Source organism: Rana temporaria, chromosome 1 (genome assembly GCF_905171775.1).
Source record: "Rana temporaria chromosome 1, aRanTem1.1, whole genome shotgun sequence".
Classification (NCBI taxonomy): Eukaryota; Metazoa; Chordata; class Amphibia; order Anura; family Ranidae; genus Rana; species Rana temporaria.
Genome location: NC_053489.1, coordinates 386,064,662 through 386,090,614, shown reverse-complemented (window position 1 = coordinate 386,090,614; position 25,953 = coordinate 386,064,662). Strand labels below are relative to the sequence as shown.

At 47.2% G+C, this 25,953-nt stretch overlaps 1 protein-coding gene across 1 annotated transcript in view; it reads left to right on the top strand.

Moving 5' to 3' along the window:
* The first annotated feature begins 1,374 nt into the window (after positions 1-1,374).
* The window catches only part of YJU2 (YJU2 splicing factor homolog), a 134,610-nt gene continuing 110,031 nt past the window's right edge, over positions 1,375-25,953 (top strand). The window contains exon 1 of the mRNA XM_040322540.1: positions 1,375-1,589. Within this exon, the coding sequence (XP_040178474.1) occupies positions 1,566-1,589 (24 nt within the window). The 5' untranslated portion in view covers positions 1,375-1,565. The remainder of the gene's footprint in view (positions 1,590-25,953) is intronic.

The following is a 25,953-nucleotide window of genomic DNA, read 5'->3' as shown; positions in this document are numbered from 1 at the left end:
ACATTTTTTTTACTAAAGACATGTGGCTGAATACATTTTGGCCTAAATATATGACTAAAATTAAGTTTATTAGATTCTTCTTATAACAAAAAGTAGAAAATATTTTTTTTTTTTCAAAATTTTCAGTCTTTTACTGTTTGAATCGCAAAAAAAATTAATCGCAGAGGCAATCAAATACCATAAAAAAAAGCTCTATTTGTGGGAAGAAAAGGACGCAAATATTGTTTGGGTACAACATTGCATGACTGCACAATTACAAGTTAAAGCAGCGCAGTGCCAAATTGTAAAAACACCTCGGGGCCTTAACCTGCATAATGGTCTGGGTCTTAAGTGGTTAAAAAAAAAAAATTACCTGCAATTTTTTTGTTATTATTCAGCCGTTAGCGGCGAAGCCCATTGACAGCTAATGACTAATTGGTTGTTAAGGATGCCGGTGACTTGTCCTCAATGTTCCCCTATGGGGGAAGTTCCTCCACTCACTGCGCAGGCGCAAACTTCCCGACGGAAATCCCCGAACCTCGCCCGGCATCCAGGCTCTTTCCTTAACATCCCCGTGGATTGGAGGATGTTAAAAAAAGAGCCAGGAGGCCGAGCGAGCGAAGCGAGCCGTCCGAGCGAAGCGAGGACGTGAGGCCGACTGGCCACTTTCCTCTAAGTCCACGTCGCCCTGGATGCCGGCCGCCGTTCGGGGATTTCCGTCAGCAAGTTTGCACCTGCGCAGTGCTTGACGGAACTTTCCCGATGGCTGGAACCAGCTCAGCGCATCAGTTCGCGCATGCGCTGGAACTTCCATGATACATGGAACCAGCACGTCAGATCACCGGCTTCCCAGCCCTGATTCTTAACAACCAACTTTTACTGCACCCTGACTGGGCAAAGCTTTGCCCAATCAGAAAGCAGAATGTGCAGCACACACTGCATTGCAGGGCGTTCGGGGGCGAACACCTGCCAAACACCCTGGGAAAGGAGTGACGGATTACTTCTCCGGCTCGTAGTTAGGGTGTCAGTTTCATTCCAGGACACTGTTTTAAGGTGCAATGTGGGCAATGTGGGACACGTGTTCATCACCCTAGTGTGGGGGGGGGTAAAAAGAAATGATCAGGTGCTTGATATGCTAGGTACACCACAGTGTCTAACTAATGCCTCATGCCGTATCCTGAAAAAAAAATTTAGACTAAACTTCAGCTTTAATGTATCCATAATTTAGTTTCCAATTATAGTAACTATTTCCATACAAACTTAAAAAAAAATGAGTTTCATAAGATAATGCAGCGACAGTAACGTGAGAGACAAGCACCAGGGGGCGCTGTGTGTCTATCCGCTTGCGCACCAGATCCTGAACTGACGTGTTTACAACGAAGCAATACGAACATCCGGAATGCAGAGTCTCCTCAGAAGATATCACATGTACTTGGGCTTCGGTAACATGGCGGCAAGCACAGACTTTTTTTTCTCTCGATGTTTAGAACGTCTTTTTACGCTCAGCCAATAGTAGTAAGAGACGACTTCGTGTAGGAGACGCGTATCTTGTGCGACTTTCCGGCTGGACCTGTGAGGACTGAAAGATGTCTGAACGTAAAGTTTTAAATGTACGGTAACCAGAATAAGCTGACAAACTATGCTATTTAATGTTGGCTAATAACGGTGTCATTCGGGTACATGTATTTTATATTCTCCAGACGGTTGGTAGCTTACTGTGCTTTGCTAATGTATAACTACCTATATATTCTATTCGAAAACTGAGGGTATTAAAGTGGTAGTAAAGTCCTGTTGTTATTTTTTTTTACCTATAGGTAAGGCTATGGTAAGGCTTATCTGTAGGTACTGTAAACATCTCGTAAACATGCAGTTTAGGTGATATTTACTTGTGTAGCAGCTCATTGGCTCATGTGCAGTAAAGGAACAGCATACCCATGCCGTTCCTTCAGAGCTCTGTGCCTTAACCACATGAGCTCCTTAAGGTTTACACCCCTTCATGACCGGGCCCTTTTTTGCTCTACGGGCGGCCCAGCGTTAATTTAACCACTTGAAGACCAGCCACCGCAGTTATACTGCGGCAGGTTGGCTTCCCTGTAGCTATATGCCAGCCACTTTAAGAGCACTAGGGGGAATGCCCGCGGTGCGACGACGAAGCGATTGGCAGCCGGGCACCCATGATCGCTCCTGTGAGAGACAGAATGGAGGCCTGTCATTGTAAACGGACAGATCTCCATGCTGTCAGGGGTGAGGCGACTGATCTGTTGTTCCTACTGCTTAGGAACACCAATCGGACTCCTCCCCCATGCCGACCTATTCCCCCCCCCCCCACAGTTAGAAACACTCCCTAGGACACAAGTTTAACCCCTTGATTGGCCCCTAGTGTAGGGTGACCAGACATCCCCGGTTTTAGGGGACAGTGCCCGGATTGAGGACACGGTCCCCAGACAAAGTCTGTCCCCCAGTATTGTCCCCGGATTGGATTTGAATAGGGGCTGGGGCAATTTCAAAGACAGTCAGTGCAGAATTAAAAAAAAAAAAATCGGAATTACACCCCCCCCCCCCCACGCCTAGTAGCTTAGGGGGTGTATTTTTTCCATTATCTGTGCCCCTTTCTGATGATCATGTGCTGGTCGGAATGGAGTGAATATTTCTTCAGTTTCGGGTGCATGCCCATTCATGTCCACTCACATGTTCTTCTACCTTGGCTCAGTCTCGGCCAGCCGCCTGCCTATCTCCCTGCCTTCCCTGGCGGAGTGATCTTCCTCCGCTCCCCACCCAGTAGTAGCTGGGGCCCGCAGAGTGAGACTTGACAGGCTGTGAGGGGGGCTGTGGCGGGCAGAGAGTCCCTGATTGCCGTCATTACTAGTAAAAAAAAAAAATATGTCCCCTGATTTCATTAAAAAAATCTGGTCACCTTACCCTAGTGTTAACCCCCTTACCTGCCAGTGACATATATACAGTAATCAGTGGCAATTTGTAGCACTTTTATAGATGTCAATGGTCCCAAAAAAGTGTCAAAGGTGTCCAATCTGTCCTCCGTGTTGAAGTCCTGATAAAAATCACTGATCACCACCATTTACTAGTAAAAAGAAAATGCCATAAATCTAATCTAAGCGCAAACCAATCGATATACACTTATTGCGATATTTATAATTTGTTTTACCAAAAATATGTAGAAGAATACATATAGACCTAAACTGAGGAAGACCATTTTTTTTTTATTATTTCTTGCATATTATAGCTATATATATATATATCTATATATATATATATATATATATATATATATATATATATATATATATATATATATATATATATATATATATATATATATATATATATATATATATATATACAGGGAGTGCAGAATTATTAGGCAAATGAGTATTTTGATCACATCATCCTCTTTATGCATGTTGTCTTACTCCAAGCTGTATAGGCTGGAAAGCCTACTACCAATTAAGCATATTAGGTAATGTGCATCTCTGTAATGAGAAGGTGTGTGGTCTAATGACATCAACACCCTATATCAGGTGTGCATAATTATTAGTCAACTTCCTTTCCTTTGGCAAAATGGGTCAAAAGAAGGACTTGACAGGCTCAGAAAAGTCAAAAATAGTGAGATATCTTGCAGAGGGATCCAGCACTCTTAAAATTGCAAAGCTTCTGAAGCGTGATCATCGAACAATCAAGCGTTTCATTCAAAATAGTCAACAGGGTCGCAAGAAGCGTGTGGAAAAACCAAGGCGCAAAATAACTGCCCATGAACTGAGAAAAGTCAAGCGTGCAGCTGCCAAGATGCCACTTGCCACCAGTTTGGCCATATTTCAGAGCTGCAACATCACTGGAGTGCCCAAAAGCACAAGGTGTGCAATACTCAGAGACATGGCCAAGGTAAGAAAGGCTGAAAGACGACGACCACTGAACAAGACACACAAGCTGAAACTTCAAGACTGGGCCAAGAAATATCTCAAGACTGATTTTTCTAAGGTTTTATGGACTGATGAAATGAGAGTGAGTCTTGATGGGCCAGATGGATGGGCCCGTGGCTGGATTGGTAAAGGGCAGAGAGCTCCAGTCCGACTCAGACGCCAGCAAGGTGGAGGTGGAGTACTGGTTTGGGCTGGTATCATCAAAGATGAGCTTGTGGGGCCTTTTCGGGTTGAGGATGGAGTCAAGCTCAACTCCCAGTCCTACTGCCTGTTTCTGGAAGACACCTTCTTCAAGCAGTGGTACAGGAAGGAGTCTGCATCCTTCAAGAAAAACATGATTTTCATGCAGGACAATGCTCCATCACACGCGTCCAAGTACTCCACAGCGTGGCTGGCAAGAAAGGGTATAAAAGAAGAAAAACTAATGACATGGCCTCCTTGTTCACCTGATCTGAACCCCATTGAGAACCTGTGGTCCATCATCAAATGTGAGATTTACAAGGAGGGAAAACAGTACACCTCTCTGAACAGTGTCTGGGAGGCTGCGGTTGCTGCTGCACGCAATGTTGATGGTGAACAGATCAAAACACTGACAGAATCCATGGATGCCAGGCTTTTGAGTGTCCTTGCAAAGAAAGGTGGCTATATTGGTCACTGATTTGTTTTTGTTTTGTTTTTGAATGTCAGAAATGTATATTTGTGAATGTTCAGATGTTATATTGGTTTCACTGTTAAAAATAAATCATTGAAATGGGTATATATATATTTTTTGTTAAGTTGACTAATAATTATGCACAGTAATAGTCACCTGCACACACAGATATCCCCCTAAAATAGCTAAAACTAAAAACAAACTAAAAACTACTTCCAAAAATATTCAGCTTTGATATTAATGAGTTTTTTGGGTTCATTGAGAACATGGTTGTTGTTCAATAATAAAATTAATCCTCAAAAATACAACTTGCCTAATAATTCTGCACTCCCTGTATATATATCTATCTATCAAATTTTGTTTGGGTGCAACATCGCTATTGTCAGTTAAAGCGATGCTGTGCCGTATCGCAAATAGATAGTCGTTAAGGGGGTAAATCCTTCTGGGGCTGAAGTGGTTAACTGACAATTGCGCGAACGTGCGACACTGTACCCAAATAACATTTTCCACAAATAGAGCTTTATTTTGCTGGTATTTGATCACCTCTGCAGTTTTTATCTTTTGTGCTTTAAACAAAAAGACTCTCAATTTAGATTTTTTTTTTATATATTCTGCTATAAAACACTCCCGATAAAATAAAAAATAAAAAAAATGTTGTCGTCCATTTAGGCCAATATGTATTCTGCTACATAAAAAAAAAGATTGCTTTGCGCAACATTTTTAGCGTCTACAAACTATGATATTTTTATTTATTTTACTAGTAATGGTGGTGATCAGCGACTTGTAGCAGGACTGTGGATATTGCAGTGGACAAATTGGACACCTCACACTTTTCAGGGACCAGTGACACCAATATAGTGATCAGTGCTAAAAAATATGCACTATCACTGTGCTAATGACACTGGCTGGGAAGGGGTTAACATCAGTGGCAATCAAAGGGTTAACTGTGTGCCTCGGCTGTGCTTACTCACTGTGGGGGAGGTGCTTTGACTAGGGGAAGGCAAAGATCTGTGTTTTCTGCTTGGCAGAAACACTGGATCAATGCTTTCCCTTCTGACAGAAGGACAATCTGCCTTGTTTACATAGTCAGATTGTCATTCTGCCTGTGTAATCAGTGGGTGCTGGTGGACATAGAGTCCAATCAGAGCGGGTCTCCAGCGTCACGCGTGCGCTCCAGACCTGGAAGTGTCAAATCACGTATTTGGTATGTGATCTGGTGCAGCGCGGGTACCCTTTCCGTAGTATATCTACAGTGGGCGGTCCGCAAGTGGTTAAACAGCGACTCCTGCATGGCTCGGCCATTAAAAGGACTGGAGCCTGCAAACCTGGAAGGAAGACTGGGTGAAGATGGAAACCCCATTAGCGGTGACAGCATGCTGCTGGAGGGCTTTGTATTATTGTAAGTTTCACATGCGATGCATACGCACATTATAACATTGCCTTGCAGGGAAAAAGTTTTTTTCTTCAGGTTTACTACTGCTTTAAACCCAGCTTATGGAAAAAAATCCCTTTTAGTGGGGCTGTGCCTGCAAAGGTTAAAGCTGAGCTCCACCCAAAGGGGAAAGCTCTGCTTGTTTGCTTCCTATCCCCCTCCACTGCTACATTTGGCACCTTTTGGGGGGGAGCAGACACCTGTCAAAATCAGGTACTCGCTTCCAGGGAAGGTCACCGCAATCGTTGTGCGACAATCTGCGCAATTTTCGGCCCTCCTCCAGCCCCCCAGCTGCCTTTTGGGAGACGCACAGGTCCCGAAAGACAGCGTGACCATTCAGAAAGCGCAGCGGGACTCCTGTATGCGCAGTAGGAAAGCTGCAAGGCTTCACTTCCTGTTTCCCTTAGTAAAGATGCTGGCACTTGCACCCAGAGCCAATGGATCGGTTTTGGGTGCCGACATTGCATGATCCCTGGACAGGTAAGTGTCTTTATAGTAAAAGTCAGCAGCTGCAGTATTTGTAGCTGCTGATTTTTTTTCCCCCAGGCTGCAACTCTTTAATTGCTGCTTTTATTTTTTTACTCCTAGGGGAGCAAAAAATAAAATAAAATGTATTCTCCGCTCATCCCCACAGTTATACCAGTTTCCTGCAGTGTCTGCACCCCAGACTCCCCTGGTCTAGGGTCACGACTTCATCAAGACCAGGGCAGGGTCCAAAGCCTTGCACTGGATGTGAGGATGCCAAGGGACAGTCCACTGCTGGATTGTGGAGGACCGGTAAAGAAGACAGCCCATAGATGAGTCAGTTTTTTCCTTCAGCAGGTTGAAGGAAAAAACTGACTCGATGCCTTCATCCACACACTCAATTTCTGACAGCAGGGAGACTTACCCACCATCAGAAAACGCTGTTTATAGTTGCAGGCTATAACCGGCAGTGCTGACCGAGCAGGTAGAATGGAACAGGGCGGTTGTACAGAAGTCAATCAGAAGATCAACTTGTATATAACCTGGCTGTCCAGGCTCACCCTGCTGAACCGGCTAAATTAAAATGTATTTATAGCCAGCTAAAAATCATTTGATGGTGCCTGTGTAAATGAGGTCTTAAAGTGATTCCTTTTTTTTTTTTTTTTTTATTCTTTTTTTTATCAAAATGTATCATACACAAAGAAGTAAAACATTTTCCCTTCCAATAGGGATATACATTAACAAATTTTACCCTCTTCCCCATTCTTAGACCCCTCTATCTCCTCTTCTCTAAATAATCTTAATCTCACTATAGTTCTTTGTTCATTTAAACTTGTTCCACTTTTCCCATCTCTAAGACTCCTTTCACATTGAGAAGTTTTTCAGGCGGTACAGCGCTAAAAATAGCGCTGCTATCCCGCCTGAGAAACACCTTCACTGCAGACTCAATGTGAAAGCCCGTGGGCTTTCACACTGAGGCGATGCGCTGGCGGGAGACAAAAAAATCTCCTGTCAGCAGCATCTTTGAAGCGGTGAGAGGAGCGGCATGTATACCGCTCCTTCCCATTGAAAACAATGGGAAACCGCTGCAATACTGCCCGCAATGCGCCTCTATAGAGGCGCATTGCGGGCGGTATTAACCCTTTATCGGCCGCTAGTGGGGGTTAATACCGCACCGCTAGCGGCTGATTCCTGCGGCAATTTTTAGCGGCGTTATACCGCCACCGCGGCTCCCACCCCAGTCTGAAAGGGGCCTTAATGAATCCTTCTCTAGTATCCTCATGGCTATGTCTTGGATATAATAGAGTGAAAATAATGCGCAACCTAAAAAAATCGCATTAACAGGCGGGTATAAAAGTGTGTGTGTGTGTGTATATATATATGTGTGTGTGTGTGTGTGTGTGTGTGTGTATGTATATGTGTATATGTATATGTATATATATATATATATATATATATATATATATATATATATATATATAACCATATGAAAAAAGGGACTAGTGTGAACACAAACAAATTGCCGCTCACATACAAGTGATGAAAGAAACAACAATATAAATAAGAATTGCTGCACACTTTCAGCAATATAATATTAAGTGATCACTTTAAAGTAAAAAAAAAGCAACAAAAAAAACAACTTTGAAGTCCAAGAAAAGAGCAAAAAAAAATGCAAAGATTCGATTAAACACAGGAGCAGGGGTACAAATCTTCAGTTTATGCTTCCATCAGGTAAAGGTAAATAAATTGGCCGCTTACCAAATCGGGTGGATCTCTGCTACGGAGATCAAATGGGCTCAGCACATAGGGTTTAATTCACCAGGCTCCGGACATGGACAACAGAAATCCTTCCCCTTAGCGATGTTTTTCCACCTCTCCATGGGATCCCAAACAACCTTAGGATCAGCTGGATCTTTCTCCCAGGACATATACACCATCTCCTCCAGAGATAGTGGTAGGTAAAGGCGTTCAAAGAGCAGGTTTGAGCATATTAAAAATAAAAAAGAGAGGAAAACTTCATGGTGCAGTATATCAAAAAAGAGCCTCCTTTCCCAGTGGACGCCTTGTACGGAGAAACGCAGCGTCGGGTGGAGCTAAGGACGTCATCACACTCCAGCTGGTTCGGCGTGAGCCGCCGCTGGCAGTCTGTTTTTTGTATTCGTTTTTATCTGGATGTCAGTAACCCGGTATTTTAATAAAGGGTGTCTTTTTTGATATACTGCACCATGAAGTTTGCCTCTCTTTTTCATTTTTAATATGCTCAAACCTGCTCTTCAAACGCCTTTACCTACCATTATCCCTGGAGGAGATAAAAGTGGTCACTTAAGATTATATTGCTGAAAGTGTGCGGCAATTCTTATTTATATTGTTTCTTTCATCACTTGTATGTGAGCGGCAATTTTGTTTGTGTTCACACTAGTCTCTTTTCTCTTTCGTTCATAGACGGACACAGCCTTCATTGACCTTAGGCTTATGCTTCTTCCTACCAGGATTTAGGCAGAATTCTACAGCACTTAAGGTGTTAAAAACCTTTCCTTCATGCCGCTCCTCCCAGGGGGCGTGGCTCCCCCAGGCATAACCCACACCCTGCTCTAGGAGCCTCAGTTTGTTTTCTGCCTAACGACAGGAGGTCAGGCTCTCTGGAGTTTTTTTTTTTTTCTTGCGATTTTTCTCGCTTTTTTATTATTTTGTTCCTGCATTTTTGAATCCTGTGATTCTTCAATCAACAGCCGACTGGGTGACAGGCTGGGTCCTCGACCCTTGTAGTCCCCCCATGTTCGGCCTTCGAGCGTGTGCCGGCCCTCAGCTCAGCTTTGGGACATCCACGACAGGCCCCGTTGCTCCAGGGGCGGCCGGGGAACTTCGGTTCTAGGGCACACATATGACCGGTCTCTATGGCTTTGTCACAGTGTGTCTGGCCGACAGCCATGCCGTTTACGGACGTTGGTTCTGTCTGGGATACCTCCAGCCGGGTAGTCGCAGGACGGGTAAGTAGTGGCCCCTTACTCAGATAAGTGGTCTGGCTGGTGTTTTCCCTGGGGAGGTCGACTGAGGGTCCGCCCTGCTTTCCTCTCTCCCCTTCCTCTCCCTCCTTCCCCTGACTGGGTAGTGGCTGTGAAGGGGGGCCTCCTGGGTTTTCTTTATTACCACCGGGGCCCGTGTGTTGTTGGGGGAATGTGTTGTTACTCTGGGGGGTGCTGCTGTGTTCTATGAGTTGATTTTTACCTCAGACGGCGGCCATCTTGGAAATCTCCTTGGTAACGCTGTGATTCTTCAGACAGACTCAGCACAGCCTCTGGTCTCTTCTACCAGTTTTAGTGCTGTAACAGTTTTAGTGCTGTGAAACGCTGTGAATCTTCCTTGAGGTGACACATCACAGCCAGCACATCAGAGCACACCTCAGGTTTTTTCAGCTCCCTCTGCAGCTGGGTGGGGTGGTGAATACCAGGGGCCCCCATGCTCTGCAATAGCAGCAAGGAGGTGACCAGTGGGGTTTTTTTTTTGTCCTGCCTTGCAGGGTGGGTGACTCAGCGCTGACACTATGGAACCTGAGCCAGGTCTCCCTCTCAAGCTATGCCTGAGTTAACCCTTAACGCCCCTTCCCCTGCCACATCTGTTATGTTTGCTGTCCTGGGTTTCTTGCCAGGTTTGAAGCAGCTAGTGCCCGAATGGGGGGTAAAAAAAAAAAGCCCCCTCCCTGAGCCTGCTTCTGGGGATGACACAGAATCGCTGTTTTTTTCTGGTTCTGTTATGTCAGAGGCTGCGGTTTTAACCCTTATGGATAGTGAGGATGCCTCTGCCCTCTGCTGCAGTCAGTTGCTGGCAAGGATTTGTTGGAGCTCTTGTTTCTGCGGTGCGTGAGACTCTAAAAATTGAGGATGTGGCGGAGACACCTCCGTGTCAGTACCAGCAGACTACCACGCAACGCTGAAGTGTTTCCTTGTGTTCCTTATTTGGACAATATGTTATACAAGGAATGGGATGCACCGCAAAAAGTTTGTCAAAAAACTTTGCAACCAGTTACCCCCTTGAGGGGGGCCTTGGGAAAAAAAAAAGTAGGTCTCTCCTCCACCAGTGGACCCCCCTGTGTCCAGACTGCGCAAGGCCACCACGTTGCCTGTGGAAGGGGCTCCTGCATTTCAGGATCCCGCTGATAGGAGACTGGAGGCCGTGGCCCGCTCCCTATTCACGGTGGTGGGTTCGGCGGTGAGGCCGGCTCTGGCCGGGGCCCTGGTCAGGCCCCGAGTAAAAGGGCGAAGCTCCTGCTGCAGGAGCTGGAAGAAGGACCTCTAAGGTGGCCTTGGTGATGGCCGTTAAGGGTGAACGGTCCTTTTGGGACTTCCCTGAATGGCATCATTGAGGATGCCACGGGTGGTAAGCGCATGCTGTTCCCACGGTCTGGGAAGGGCTAGGGACCTCGCCCTGTGCAAGGACCCTCCTTGCCTACCTCCGAGCGTTTTTTTCGCTCGCCCTGTGCGGTGGGGGTAGGTCTACATGGTGCTTGAATCCCCGCTGCGAGGTAGCAGCGCACCTGATACCGCATGCCTAACAAGTCTGTGGACATACCTGCTTCCGCCTGAAGGTCTGCTCCCGCCCGTGTCTCGGGTGGGAGACTGGCTTCGCATTGCGAAGTGTTTTCCTTGGGGTACAAGATTGAGTTTCTCTCTTGTCTGCCAAACAGTTTTTTCCCTCCCGGCTTCTGGCCTCCTCCGGTTCACCGGTTGACTCTGTTAGGGGCTGTCCAGGATCTTCTGGTCAGGGGAGTGATTGTGCCAGTTCCCTCGTTGGAACGGTCTCTGGGTTTTTACTCCATTCTGTTTGTGTCCCCACGGAGGATGGGGCCCGGTCAATCCTGGGCCTCAAGTCCCTCGTTTGTTTTGTCAAGGTGCAAACTTTTAGGTGGTGTCGATTCGCTTGGTAATAGCGGCACTCCATCAGGGGGATTTTCTGGCATCCTTGGATGTCATGAACGTGTACCTGCATATCCTCAAACCACCGGAGATTCTTTGCTTTGCGGTCGGGGGGGACCATTTTCAATTGGTGTCCCTCCCATTCGGCGGGTTTTCGCCAAGGTGCTCGTCCCGATACTGGCCCGGCTGTGACAGCGGGGGTTTGTTATCATGGGATGTCTGGACGACATTCTCCTACGAGCTTCTTCGAGCTCTGCATTGGTGGAGCCGTGTCTATTAGGCTCTCCGAGTGTTCGGCTGGTTTCTGGATTGTCCTGAAATCAGGGTTGATTCCGTCTCGGGGACTGCAATACCTGGGACTAGTCCTGGATTCCTCCGGGGCGGGAGTGTTTTTCTCCTAACGTAAAAACTTCAGACTCTGCTATCTGCTGTGCAGCAGTTGCCGACCCAGAAGCGGTCATCTCTGCGATTCTGCAGGAAGGTTCTGGGTCAGTTGGTAGCCTCTTTCGAGGCGGTTCCGTATGCCCAATTCCACGCCAGGGTACTACGGAGGGAACTGCTGTCACGATGGGACTAGCTTCCGTCATCTCTGGATTACCAGGTTCAATTGAGTCATCTGATCATGTCTCCCCTGGTGTGGTGGCTGGCGTTTCCGGTGCTTCGGGCTGGAAAGTCATTTTTCTGTAGGCCACTGGACAGTGGTCACGACGGATGCCAGCCTCTCCGGTTGGGGAGGGGCGCTTGGGGCACCCAGTCAGCCCAGGGGCACTGGACTCAGGTGGAGTCCTGCCTACTGATCAACGTTCTGGAGCTCCGAGCTCCGTTCCGGCTCTATCGGCCGGGTACATTCCGGGAATACGGAATTGGCTAGCCGACTACCTAAGTCGCACTGCACTGGGCCAAGGAGAGTGGTCTCTCCACCCGCAGGTGTTTTGGGGTCTGTGCCGAAAGTGGGGCACTCCGGACGTGGACCTTCTAGCGTCCCGTCTCTATCGGTAGGTGCCACGGTTCGTGGCCAGGTTTAAGGACCCGTGGGTGGACGCGTCAGGCGCGTTGGTGGCTCCTTGGGGTCACTGTCGCCTACTTTACACCTTCCCTCCTCGGAAGCTTCTTCCTCGCCTGCTGCGCAGAGTGGAAGCTGTAGGGATTCTATCGGTCCTGATTGCCCCAGATTGGCCGCGTCGCTTCTGGTACGCGGACCAGGTGCATCTGGTGGCAGACGCCCCCTAGCGTCTTCCCCTGGGAATTGATTTTCTGTTACAGGGTCCGATCTTCCACCCTGTTTCACAGCCACCGGCCTTAGCGGCGTGGCTGTTGAGAGCCAGGGGCTTAAGGACCAAGGCCTATTGGGCTTGGTGGTCTCTACCGTGCTGCCTGCACGGAAGTCTACCTCACGTAGGTTTTTTCCTCATACATGGAAGGCCTACTTCTCTGTGTGTGGGGAGATGAACTGGCACTCTCGTACATGCGTTGTGTACAGGATTCTGCTGTCTTTGCAGCAGGGAGTGGTTCAGGCTCTCGCCTTACGTATGGTTAGGTGCCAGATTTCTGCTCTGGCTGTTTTTACTTGCAGCGACCCTTGGCATTGCACTCCTGGGTGCGTACGTTGGGTCAGGGGGTCTGGCAGGTGGCCCCTCCGGTGCGCCCTCCATTACCCCCATGGGACTTGAATTTAGTCCTTTCAGTGCTTCGGGATGCTCCCTTTGAGGATATTCAGGAGTTTTTTTTGTTTATTGTCACAAAAGGTGATTTTATTTCTGGTAGCAATTACCTCGATCAGACGGGTGTCTGTCTGTTCTGGCGGCCTTGTCTTGCAAGGCTCCCTGCTTGGTCATCCGTAAGGATGAGGTGGTGCTGCGGCCGCAGCCGTTTTTTCTCCCTAAGGTCGTTTCGGCTTTTCATTTGGATGTGGACATTTGTTCTTCCATCCTTATGTCCTTGGCCGAAATGCCAAGAGGAGGCCACTTTGCATTCTCTGGATGTGGTTCGGGCCCTACGAGTGTACTTATATGTTACGGTTCCATTCCGGAAGTCGGGCTCACTGTTCGTGTCAGTGGCTGGCCCTACAAGAGGGCCTGGCAGTCTCGTCGGCCACCGTTCCTGGGTGGTTCCGACGTATTGTGCTTCAGGCCTATGCCCTGAAGGGGCGGGCGCCCCCCTTTCGGGTCACGGCGCATTCGACCAGGGCGATCGGGGCCTCTTGGGCTTTCCGACACCAAGCCTCTGTGTTACAGGTGTGTAAGGCTGCGACCTGGTCGTCGGTCCACACTTTTTCAAAGTTTTATAAGGTGGATGTGAGTGCATCTTCTGATGCCTCCTTCGGCCGCAGGGTGTTACAGGCGGCAGTTTAAGGTTAGAGTTTCTCCGTTGAGTAACTCCGGTATTTGTTTGGGGTGTAACCTGTTTTTGCTGTGTTATTTTTCCCACCCCCTCAAATTTTTTGACACTGCTTGGGGACGTCCCTAAGGTCAATGAAGGCTGTGTTCGTCTATGAACGAAAGAGAAAAAAGCATTTTTGTACTCACCGTAAAATCCATTTCTCTGAGTTCATAGACGGACACAGCACCCACCCCTCCTTTGTTTGTACTGCTTGTTACGAACTGAGGCTCCTAGAGCAGGGTGTGGGTTATGCCTGGGGGAGCCACGCCCCCTGGGAGGAGCGGCATGAAGGAAAGGTTTTTAACACCTTAAGTGCTGTAGAATTCTGCCTAAATCTCCTGGTAGGAAGAAGCATAACCCTAAGGTCAATGAAGGCTGTGTCCGTCTATGAACTCAGAGAAATGGATTTTACGGCGAGTACAAAAATCCTTTTTTTTTCATATACCTGTGTGTGTGTGTGTGTGTGTGTGTGTGTGTGTATGTGTGTATATATATATATATATATATATATATATATATATATATATATATATATATATATATATATATATATAAAACACACACACACACACTTTTATACTCGCCTGTTAATACGATTTTTAAGATTGCGCATTATTTTCACTCTATTACATTTATTCTAGTTTACTATTCAAGCTATTTTAATAATTGCAGCACCTTCTTTTTGTCATATTTGGAATTTTGTCCCAGTGGGGACAAGTATTATCCACATATATTTTTTTCACATGGTGGCATTTTTTTGCACGATTGCACACCCCCTGTCTTTGGGGATAGCGCGGATTAACCATACTACACATATGTCTTAGATATTCCATGTTATATATCTCTTCTATTTTGTCAAAGCACTCTCTAATTTTTGGGCTCTCTACTTTCCATTTCCTCGGAATCAAGCTCTTTGCAGCGTTCATCATATGTACAATCATTTATGCAAATGCACTTTTTTTGAAAAAATCAACTTTTTTGTTTCTTTTTAATTAATTAACCACTTCCATACCAGGCACTTACGCACCTTCCCGCCCAAGCCAATTTTCAGCTTTCAGCACTGTCGCACTTTGAATGGCAATTGCGCGGTCGTGCAACGTGGCTCCCAAACAAAATTGGCGTCCTTTTTTCCCCACAAATAGAGCTTTCTTTTGGAGGTATTTGATGACCTCTGCGATTTTTTTTTTTTATTTTTTTTTTTTTGCGCAACAACTAAAAAAAGACTGAAAATTTGGAAAAAAAATCAAGTTTTTTTATTTTTTTCTGTTAATTTTTTTGTAAATAAGTAAGTTTTCTCTTTCAATTACGGGCACTGATATGGCGGCACTGATGGGCACCGATGAGGTAGTACTGGCGGCGCTGGTATGCGGCACTGATGGGCACACATAGGCAGCACTGATGGGCACATATTGGCGGCACTCATGGGCGGCACTGGGCACTCATAGGCGGCACAGATGGGCACTCATGGGCGGCACTTATGGGTGGCACTGATGGATACTTATGGGTGGCACAGATGGGCACTGATAGGTGGGCACTGGGCACTGATGGACACTGTGGGGTGGCACTGATGGACACTGGGGTGGCACTGATGGACACTGTGGGGCAGCACTGATCTACCCATGTTGCCAGTCAGTGCCCATTTGTGGGCACTGATTGGCATTTTTTTTTTTTAAAGCTTTTTTTTTTCAAGACTTGGTGGTCCAGTGTGGCGATCCGAGGGGGGCTGCACTGATAAACAATCAGCGCGAACCCCCCTGTCAGGAGAGCCGCCGATCAGGTCTCCTCTACTCGCGTCTGTCAGACGCGAGTGAGGAAGAGCCATCAACGGCTCTTCCTGTTTACATCGTGATCAGCCGTGGTTGGACACGGCTGATCATGTGGTAAAGAGTCTCCGCCGGAGGCTCTTTACCGAGATCGGAGATGCAGGGTGTCAGACTGACACCCCGCATCACCGATCGCTGCGCGCCATGAAATGAGTCTACACAATGGGCTGCAGCTGGTGGGCGGTACCCAGGTTGAGACCAATTTGACCTGGTGTTGTCATTCATGGGGCAATTCTGCTTGAAGTGACCCAACTGTTTGCACCGGAAGCAGCGTTGTTCGTTGTCCTCCTGGCGTGGGTAGCGAGGGCTATATGTCATCGGTCTGTTAGGCGGTTGGTATCTAGCGGCTGGTGGGTGTGAGGGCGCCGTTGGTTGTGGGGGTTGTACCCGTGGTGTGACCTGGTTTGTCTTGCGAGTATCCGCATATTCATCCGCCAACTTCGCGGCCTCTGGTAGAGTCATGGGCCTGCGATCTCTCACCCAATCTTTGACATCCGTCTGGATGTGATTGTAAAATTGCTCCAGGAGCATTAGTTGCAAAATGTCCTCTGCGGTGGTGGTCTGGCTGCTGTTAACCCAGTTAGAGGCCGACAGGGACAGCTGGCATGCCCATTCCGCGTAAGAGTCTTTCGTGGTTTTGCGTGAGTCCCTGAACTTCTGTCGGTGGGACTCTGGGGTTACTGCATAACGAGCCAGGAGCGCTTCTTTAACCCTGGCGTAGCTATGGATATCCTGATCTGGCACGGTCCGGAAAGCATCAGAAGCTTTGCCTGACAGTTTGCCTGACAATATTGAAACCCACTCTCCTCTAGCTATTCGGTGCAGGTTACATTGTCGCTCAAAATCCGTCAGGTAGTTATCAATCTCACAGTCCTTTTCATCAAAAGCTTTAAAAGCGCTAAACGGAATCTTCCTTGCGTCTGCTGTGCTGTACTCACTGTTCGTAGAAGGTGCGGCTGCTTGTTGGACTGCTGCCAGTTTTAACTGTAGTTCTGCGTCCCTTATTTGTTTATCCTTCTGTAGCTCTGCGTCTCTTATTTGTTTATCCTTCTGTAGCTCTGCGTTTACTAACATGTCCATCACTTTCAGCACCACATCCGGCGTTGGGTTCGGGCCGAACCAAGCTAGCTTCTCTCTCATTAGCTTGTTGGCTGGCGATTCCTCCTCCTGAATCACTGGTGTCTCCATCTCTTGTACTGCTGGCGTTGCTGCAATCCCGTCCTCCTGGTCTAGCTCCATTGATTCTGCTATGATGACCCGCTTGGTTTTGTTGCTAGCAATCCTTCCACGAACTTCCAGTAGTTCTTCCAGTGTCTGCTTGGAATCCGGGTGTAAAGGGGAATAGAAGGGAAGATCCCGCTGCTACCAACCAATTGTGACGGTATCGGTATGATATCCCCGTCAACGTTCCCTTCTTCCCATAACGAAAATCACCCCAATATTCCACGAGGAGGGATATCCCTGGAATCGCCCAGAAAGCCACACATGAGACCAGCTTACTGCTTGAACAACACAGACTTTAATGTTATAACACACAGCTTATATGTCATTTCCAAAACTGTTACAATGACAAATCTCCGCCCCCCTCACACTGGGGCTTCCATACAGATGAGTAGGTAGACACGACGGGGCCGATGCTGAAAACACATTTTCTTTAGACAATGACATCAATGACGCTGAGCACTAGCTGTACTGAATACATCAACCAGACCGCTCGACCCCGCATATAGAGAGATAATTACCACAATGAAGCAATCAGAATAATTAACACAAGCCACTTAAACCCAGCTCTCCTTCACACAACACAATAGATCAATTAACCTTTAGAAATAGTGAGGGGACATTAGCACATCAATAACCTGGCTAGCAGGGAGCAGTAAACTGAGACATATAGGCAAATGTATCACAACGTCCATGGACGTCCAGTCAGGATTTCAAAACCACTTTCCGGACGTAAATCGGCTATAGGCCGGGCGGGAAGTGAATAAACACATTATATACCCCAATTTCTTTGTAAAATTTGAAAGATGATGTTACGCCAAGTAAAGATACCAAACATGCTTAAACATTGCACACACTCATAGAATAGCGACAAACTACGGTACATAAAAATCTCTATGTACCTGTTTAGAGTTACAGAGGAGGTCTAGTGCTAGAATTATTGCTTTTGCTCTAACAGGTGATGCCTCACGTGTGGTGCGAATACATAAGGCCCGGGAGACATCCGGCAGAATTTTAACATGCGCCGCACCAATTCCACCTTACCAGCCTCCCACGCTCTGTAGAGTATGCATTCCTTGTGGGAGTAATGTTGGAGTCGGCAAATAACGTCCCGCGACCTGTTGGGCTCTATTCACACTAATGTATTTTTAGATGCATTTTTCAGAAATGCACGGAAGTTTTTGAACATGGGTTCCTATGGAACACGTTCACATCAATACATTTTTGGGCCTCTGCGTTTTTGAAAAAGGAACGGGGACCTTTTTTTACGCAAAATGCAGCGTTTTGCATGTACCGTATTTATCGGCGTATACCGCGCACTTTTTTGCCCTGAAAATCAGGGCAAAATCGTGGGTGCGCGGTTTACGCCAATACCCGCTTTCCCGCGCCGAGTTTGAATACTGCGCCGACATATACCGAGCGCAGTACACTCGGGTATAGTTGGGCAGTCTCGGCTCCTTTCGCGCTCACGTCCTGGACGTACAGGACGTCAGCGCGAGAGTTGCCGAGCCTGCCCGACAATACACGAGTGTACTGCGCTCTGTATATGTTGGCGCAGTATTCAAACTCGGCGCGGGAAACGAGCGGGGAGGACGCCGCAGAAGGACGCCGGACCCGACGAAGAGGACACCCGAAGCCGCAGACGGACGCCGGACCCGACGAAGAGGACACCCGAAGCCGCAGAACCCGACGAAGAGGACACCCGAAGCCGCCGATGGACGCTGTGCAAGACACCAAAACTGTAAGTACAAAAAAAACTTTTTTTCCACAGGATTCGGGGCAACTTTAGGGGTGCGCGGTATACGCAGGAGCGCGTTATACCGCAATAATACGGTAATAGAATTCAATGGACCCGCATCCAAAGCGCCAGTACCGCGATTTTGCAGCGATTTGCATTTCGCGCTTGTTATTTTTTATTATTTCTTTTCTTTACACTGTATATAGCTGGTTGCTAAGGAGGGGGCCAGGAACAAATACTCCAGCTGCTGACTTTTAAAATATGGACACTCCAAAGACATGCTGGTAGGTTAATTGGATCTTGTCCAAATTGGCCCAGTATATATGTATATATACGGTATGTGTGTACGACTATGTGTCAAGACCCTACGGGGTAAATGACCGCACCAGCCAGGAAGACATTGGCTGCAAAAAACGCCTAGAGGCAATTCACTTCGCATTTGTAGCGCTATACAAGTCACTCATTTACACTTACCTGTCCAGCGCGCCCGAGATGTCGGCAGCCGAAATCCGAGCAATCGCTCGTCCCTCAGCTGCACGCGCTGCCATCCCCGGTGAGGGAATCGGGAAGTGAAGCATTGCGGCTTCACTGTCTGGTTCCATACTGCGCATGCGCAAGTACCGCAGCGCGCCGTCACTGGTCCCCGCTCTCTCCTGGGAACAGTGTTTCATACTCCGCTTTAACAACCGATGAGTCATCAGCTGACGGCTGGCTTCCCGCTGAATGTAAAATAAAAAAGCATTGCCAGCTAAAAAAAAATAATCGAGGGGGGAAAAAAACAGCGTGCCCCCCCCCCCCCCAGGTCCATACCAGACCCTTATCCGAGCATGCAGGTCAGGAAAGGGAGGGGATAAGTGAGCGCCCCAACTCCCCCGAACCATATCAGGCTGCATGCCCTCAACATAGGGGGATGGGTGCTTTGGGGCAAGGGGGACTCTTCCCGACAACCCTTGCCCGGTGGTTGTCAGGGTCGGCAAGCGGGGAGGGGGGCTTATCGAAATCTGGAAACCCCCTTTAAGAAGGGGGCCCCCAGATCCTGACCCCCCTATATGAATGAATATGGGGTACATTGTACCTCTACCCATTCACAAAAAAAAAAAAACGTAGTGTTAAAAAATACAGGAGACAGTTTTTGACAAGTGTTTTATTAAAAATCTTCTTCTCCGCTTCTTCCTCCGGTCTTCCTCCATCTTCTCCCGCATCTTCATTCTCCGCAGACGATCCTCCTCCGATGCTGAGTCCCGCTGATCTGTCTGCGCCGATGTCCTGCATTTCTTAAATAACTAAGGGGGCGTGGCAATTGGATTCCTTCATCGGAGGCCACGCCCCCTTGTGACTTCACCGCCCGGGGCATGATGGGTCCGTGATGTCACAAGGGGGTGTGGCCTCTGGGTGACGTAATCCGATTACCACGCCCCTGTCGTTATTTAAGAAATGCAGGGCATCGGCGCCGAGAGATCAGCAGGACACAGCATCGGATGAGGATCGTCGGCGGGAGCAGCGACAGAGGAAGAACAACACCGGACAAAAGGCAGAAGAAGAAGCAGGAGGAGGAGGAGAAGACCGGAGGATGGAGAGCTGGAGAAGATGGAGGAAGAAGCCGAGAAGATTTTAAATAAGACTTGTCAAAAACTGTCTACTGTATTTTTTTTTACACTACTTATTTAGTGAATGGGTAGGGGTACAGTGTACCCCATACTCATTCACATGGGGGGGGCCGAGAACTGGGGGCCCCCTTGTTAAAGGGGGCTTCCAGATTCCGATAAGCCCCCCGCCCATAGACTCTGACAACCACTGGGCAAGGATTGTCAGGAAGAGGCACTTGTCCCCATCAACATGGGGACAAGGTGCTTTGGGGTGGAGGGGGCGCAGAGCCCCCCCACCCCAAAGCTCCCATCCCTCCCCATGTTGAGGGCATGTGGCCTAGTATGGTTCAGGAAGGGGGGGGCTTCGCTCCTCCCCTCCCTTTCCTGACCTGCCAGGCTGCATTCTCGGATAAGGGTCTTGTATGGATTTTTGGGGGACCCTCCACACCATTTTTTTTTTTTTTTTTATCACTTCCATACAGGGCACTTACGCACCTTCCCGCCCAAGCCAATTTTCAGCTTTCAGCCAAGTCGCACTTTGAATGACAATTGCGCTGTCATGCTACACTGTACCCAAACAAAATTGGCATCCTTTTTTCCCCACAAATAGAGCTTTCTTTTGGTGGTATTTGATCACCTCTGCGATTTTTTTTTTTTTTTTTATTTGTAAATAAGTAAGTTTTCTCTTTCAATTACGGGCACTGATATGGCGGCACTGATGGGCACCGATAAGGTAGTACTGATGGGCACCGATGAGGTGGCACTGATAGGCGGCGCTGGTATGCGGCACTGATGGGTACTCATAGGCGGCACTGATGGGCACTCATAGGCGGCACTGATGGGTGGCACTGAATGGCACTCATAGGCGGCACTGAATGGCACTCATAGGCGGCACATATGGGCACTCATGGGCGGCACTGATGGGTACTTATGGGTGGCACTGATGGGCACTGATAGGTGGGCACTGGGCATGGATTGGCACTGTGGGGTGGCACTGATGGACACAGGGGTGGCACTGATGGATCCATGTTGCCAATCAATCCATTTGTGGGCACTGATTGGCATCTTTTTTTTTTTTACGGTCTTTTTTTTTATTTATATATTTTTTTACTATTTTTTTTTTTTTGTTTGCCCCTTTTTTTTATTTTATTCCCTGGTGGTCTAGTGTGGGCTTCCCTGGTGGTCCAGTGTGGCGATCTGAGGGGGGGCTGCGCTGATAAACAGCGCGAACCCCCCCTGTCAGGAGAGCTGCCGATCGGCTCTCCTCTACTCGCGTCTGTCAGACGCGAGTGAGGAAGAACCATCAACGGCTCTACCTGTTTACATCGTGATCAGCCGTGATTGGACACGGCTGATCACGTGGTAAAGTGTCTCCGTGAGAGACACTTTACCTAGATCGGTGTTGCGGGGTGTCAGACTGACACCCCGCAACAACGATCGCCGCGATGCGTGCCCCCGGTGGCGCGCAGCGGCTTAATATCCTGACGACGTCATATGACGTCCAGTCAGGAACTAGCAACCACTTTGCCGGCCTTGGTTGGGAGGGCCTGTATAAGTGCCCGCAGCTCTGCATCCACCCCCACACCGTGGGATCGGGGTAGAGAGGTCTGTGATCCTGACTGTAGAGCAGCGGGGGTGTCCGAATAGGAGTCAGACTCCATCGATGCAGCAGGGGATGCAGACCGGTCACCAGAGCCCTGGGCCTCATGTGTCTCAACACACGGTTCCCCCATCTTGGGAGCAGGGGAGGCCAGCTTGGAGTATGTGAGGTATTGTTCTATATATTCCCTGGTCTTACCGGGTTCGCAGCTTTAGATCCTTCTTTCGTCTTCCGCTTCTTTGCTGAGTACATGCCGTTCACAATGGGGGCAAAATAGGCTTAGCCAGCCGGTAGGAGCTCAGGAGAAGTGTGCCCTCACTCTCGTGTCATGTCCAGGCCACGCCCCCAATGTTGGGTATCTATTTACTAATAACATCATCTTTCACATTATACAAAAAAAAAAATGCGCTAAATTAGTTTTGTGTTTTTAATTCATAAAAGTGTATTTTTCCCCCCAAAAATTGCATTTGAAGAACCACTGCGCAAATACAGTGTGACATAAAATACTGCAAGGACCGCCATTTTATTCTCTAGGGTCTCTTCTTAATATATATATATATATATATATATATATATATATATATAGTTTGGGGATTCTAAGTCCTTTTCTAGCAAAAAAAAATAAAAATCAGATTTTAACTTGTAAGCAACAAGTGTCTGAAAAAGGCTTAGGCATGAAGGGGAACTTTTCACTGGGTTTACTGAACTAAGATAAATATTACCGTATATTAATATAAAAATCACAAAAAGTTAAAGGGGGTTTTAAAATGTTTGTCAATATGTCCTTAAGCAGAACTTAATGAACATTTTGTATTCTCCCATGCAGTGGAGCTCTGACCACACTGCATGGGTTTACTGTTTGTTTTGTCTAGGGGCACTAGGGGAAGCTGTACTCACCCAGTTCTTTGATCCTTCGGAAAACCGCCCCCTCCCTCATTCAGCAGTGGACTGTTTCTGCCGTCCTCGCGTCCAGAGCCAGTCTTTGGGCATGATCATGTCGGGAACGGTCCATTCACAAAACCACTAGTGTGTGGGGGGCAGGAGTGGTAGGGACCGTACTGGCGGATTAGGTAAGTATATCTCTGCCTTACAATTCCCTAGACTAAAACAAGCAGTTAACCCCGACTGCATGGAGAAAATATTTTTTCCCCAAGAGTTCTTCTTTAATATTCATTGCACATTAGTTAGAAGGTCATAGTGTTAGTGTATTTCTATATCAATACCTCCTTATAGTTGCATAGTTTTTTTTATTAGTTACAGTGGGTATAGAAAAGCTTTGCAGCCTGAAATGAAGATGGACACGGTTTTTGTTTTATCCAGCAGTATTTACTCAGTGTAAGTTATAACATCCAAGTGAAAGCTATAACATTGTCCGAGAAAATTAAAAAAATAAACCAAAAATAATCACAAAAAAACGTGTAAACTCAATCGGGTGCATCTAATCATCTTCTCAATGGCACACAAAGCCATTTGACTTTCAACTAAATCGGCAGTGGTCGTTTTGATTAGCTCGGCATAAAAAGTGCTTTTCTGGAGCATTTCAGTCGCACATAAAGGCACTGTCAAAAGATCTCTTGGATAAAGTTATGGACAGGGACAAGTCAGGAGATGGATAAAACAAAAAATTCAAAGGCTTTATCAATGCCTAGAAGCACAGTGAAGTCTAATATTAAGAAGGTATTTGGTACAACACTGACCCTCCCTGGATCAGGACGTCGCTCCAAACTGGATGAAAGAGCCAAGAGGCCTACAGCAACTCTAAAGCTGTTGCAGGAATTTATGACAGCGGTCATATGCAAATGATAACAATATCACATTCTCCACAACTGTGGCTTATATGAGAGAGTTGCAAGAAAAAAAGCCTCTCCTCAAGAAAGGCCACATGCAGTTACGACTGGGCTTTGCCAAATTGCACCTTAACTGCTTGCCGACCAGCCGCCGTACGGCGGCAGGTCGGCTCTGCTGAGCGAGATCACATAGCTATACATCATCTCGCCGAGCAGCCAATAGGGGCACGTGCGCCCCCCGCTCGCCCCTGACGCGCGTGCCCGGCGGTCGCGTTCACCGCCGGACACCCGCGATCGCTCATTACAGAGCGAGAATCGGGAGCTGTGTGTGTAAACACACAGCTCCTGGTCCTATTCAGGGGGGGAAATGACTTATCGCCTGTTCATACAATGTATGAACAGCGATTTGTCATTTCCCCATGTCAGTCTATTTTTGTTTATAGCGCAAAAACCGCAGAGGTGAATAAATACCACCAAAATAAAGCTCTATTAATGGGGAAAAAAGATGCCAATTTTGTTTGGGAGCCACGTAGCACGACCGCGCAATTGTCAGTTAAAGCGACACAGTGCCGAATCACAAAAAGTGGCCTGGTCTTTGACCAGAAATATGGTCCGGGGGTTAAGTGGTTAAAGATTCTGAGGCCACATGGAAAAAGGTGTTAAGGTCAGATAAGACTAAAATTTATATATTTGGCCTCAACACTAAATGATATTTCTGGCAAAAATCCAATACAGCTCACCATCCAAATAACACCATTCCAACAGTAAAGTATGGAGATGGTAATATCCTGTTAAGGGGGTGTTTCTCTGCAGCAGGGACTGGAGCACTTGTCAAGATAGAAGGAAACATGGATGGGGCAAAATACAGTCAAATTATTGAGTAAAATTTGCTGCCCTCTGGCAGAAAGTTGTCAATGGGAAGGATCACCTTCCAACATAATGACCCAGAGCACACGGCCGAAAACCACACCGTGGTTAAAGGAGAAAAAGCTATTTTCATTGCCTAGTCCAGAGCCCATACTTAAAGTGATACTAAAGTCTTGTTTTGTTTTTTGTTTAAGAATAACAACTATGTCCTACTTCCCTGTTCTGTGCAGTGGTTTTGCACAATAGGGATAAAACTTTGTCTAACAAGACACGTGGCCACTCATTAAAATTGGAAGAGAAGAGATTTAATTTATGTAGAGGGTTCTTTAACCACTTAAGACCCGGACCAAAATGCAGCTAAAGGACCTGGCCAGGTTTTGCGATTCGGCACTGCGTCGCTTTAACAGACAATTGCGTGGTCGTGTGACGTGGCTCCCAAACAAAATCTGATCGCCTCTGCGGTTTTTATTTTTTGCGCTATAGACAAAAATAGCGACAATTTTGAAAAAAAATCAATATTTTTTACTTTTTGCTATAATAAATATCCCCCAAAAATATATAAAAAAATAATTTTCCTCAGTTTAGGCCGATACGTATTCTTCTACCTATTTTTGGAAAAAAAAATCACAATAAGCGTTTATCGGTTGGTTTGCGCAAAATTTATAGCGTTTACAAAATAGGGGATAATTTTTATTACATTTTTTATAAAAAAAAAAATTCTTTACTACTAATGGCGGCGAGTTAACCACAAGGGGGCGCTGATGGGGTTATGTGTGACCTCATGTGTGTGTTTACAACTGTAGCGGGGTGTGGCTGTAAGTGTGACTTCATCGATTGTGTATCTCTATAAAAGGTGTGATCGATCACGGAGCCACAGTGAAGAATGTTTACACACAGCTGTCCCCGTTCTTCAGCTCTGGGGACCGATCGCGGGACTCCAGCGGCGATCGGGTCCGCGGGTCCCGCGACCCACGGCTGGACAATAGTACATGACGTACATGTGCCCAGCCGTCCCATTCTGCCGACGTAAATGTGCAGGAGGCGGTCCTTAAGTGGTTAAGAGCGCAACGATGTGGAATTCCCTTCCACAGGCAGTGGTCTCAGCGGGGAGCATCGATAGTTTAAAAAAACTATTAGATAAGCACCTGAACAACCACAACATACAGGGATATACAATGTAATGCTGACCTATAATCACACACATAGGTTGTACTTGATGGACTTGTGTCTTTTTTTCAACCTCACCTACTATGTAACTATATATTTTCACCAAAAACCCCACTAAAATCCTTATTTGCGCACACAAACACGATATAACTTGCGTAATTCCTACTAAGGCCTCATTCAGTGGGGCGTACGCCCATGGAGGGCTGGGTTTACCTGCATGGAAATACACAGGTATTCTGTGCATCCCTGTGCAGGCAGTCCTATTCATGTTAAATGGGACACAGCAGCTGCAAGGGCAGATCCAACATCCATGTGGGTGTAGGTGCATGGACCCAAACGCAGAGTTCAGGGACCTGTACCCACGTGGATATCAAGTTGCGAGTTGTGGCTGTGTACTTGTAGTTGCTGCATC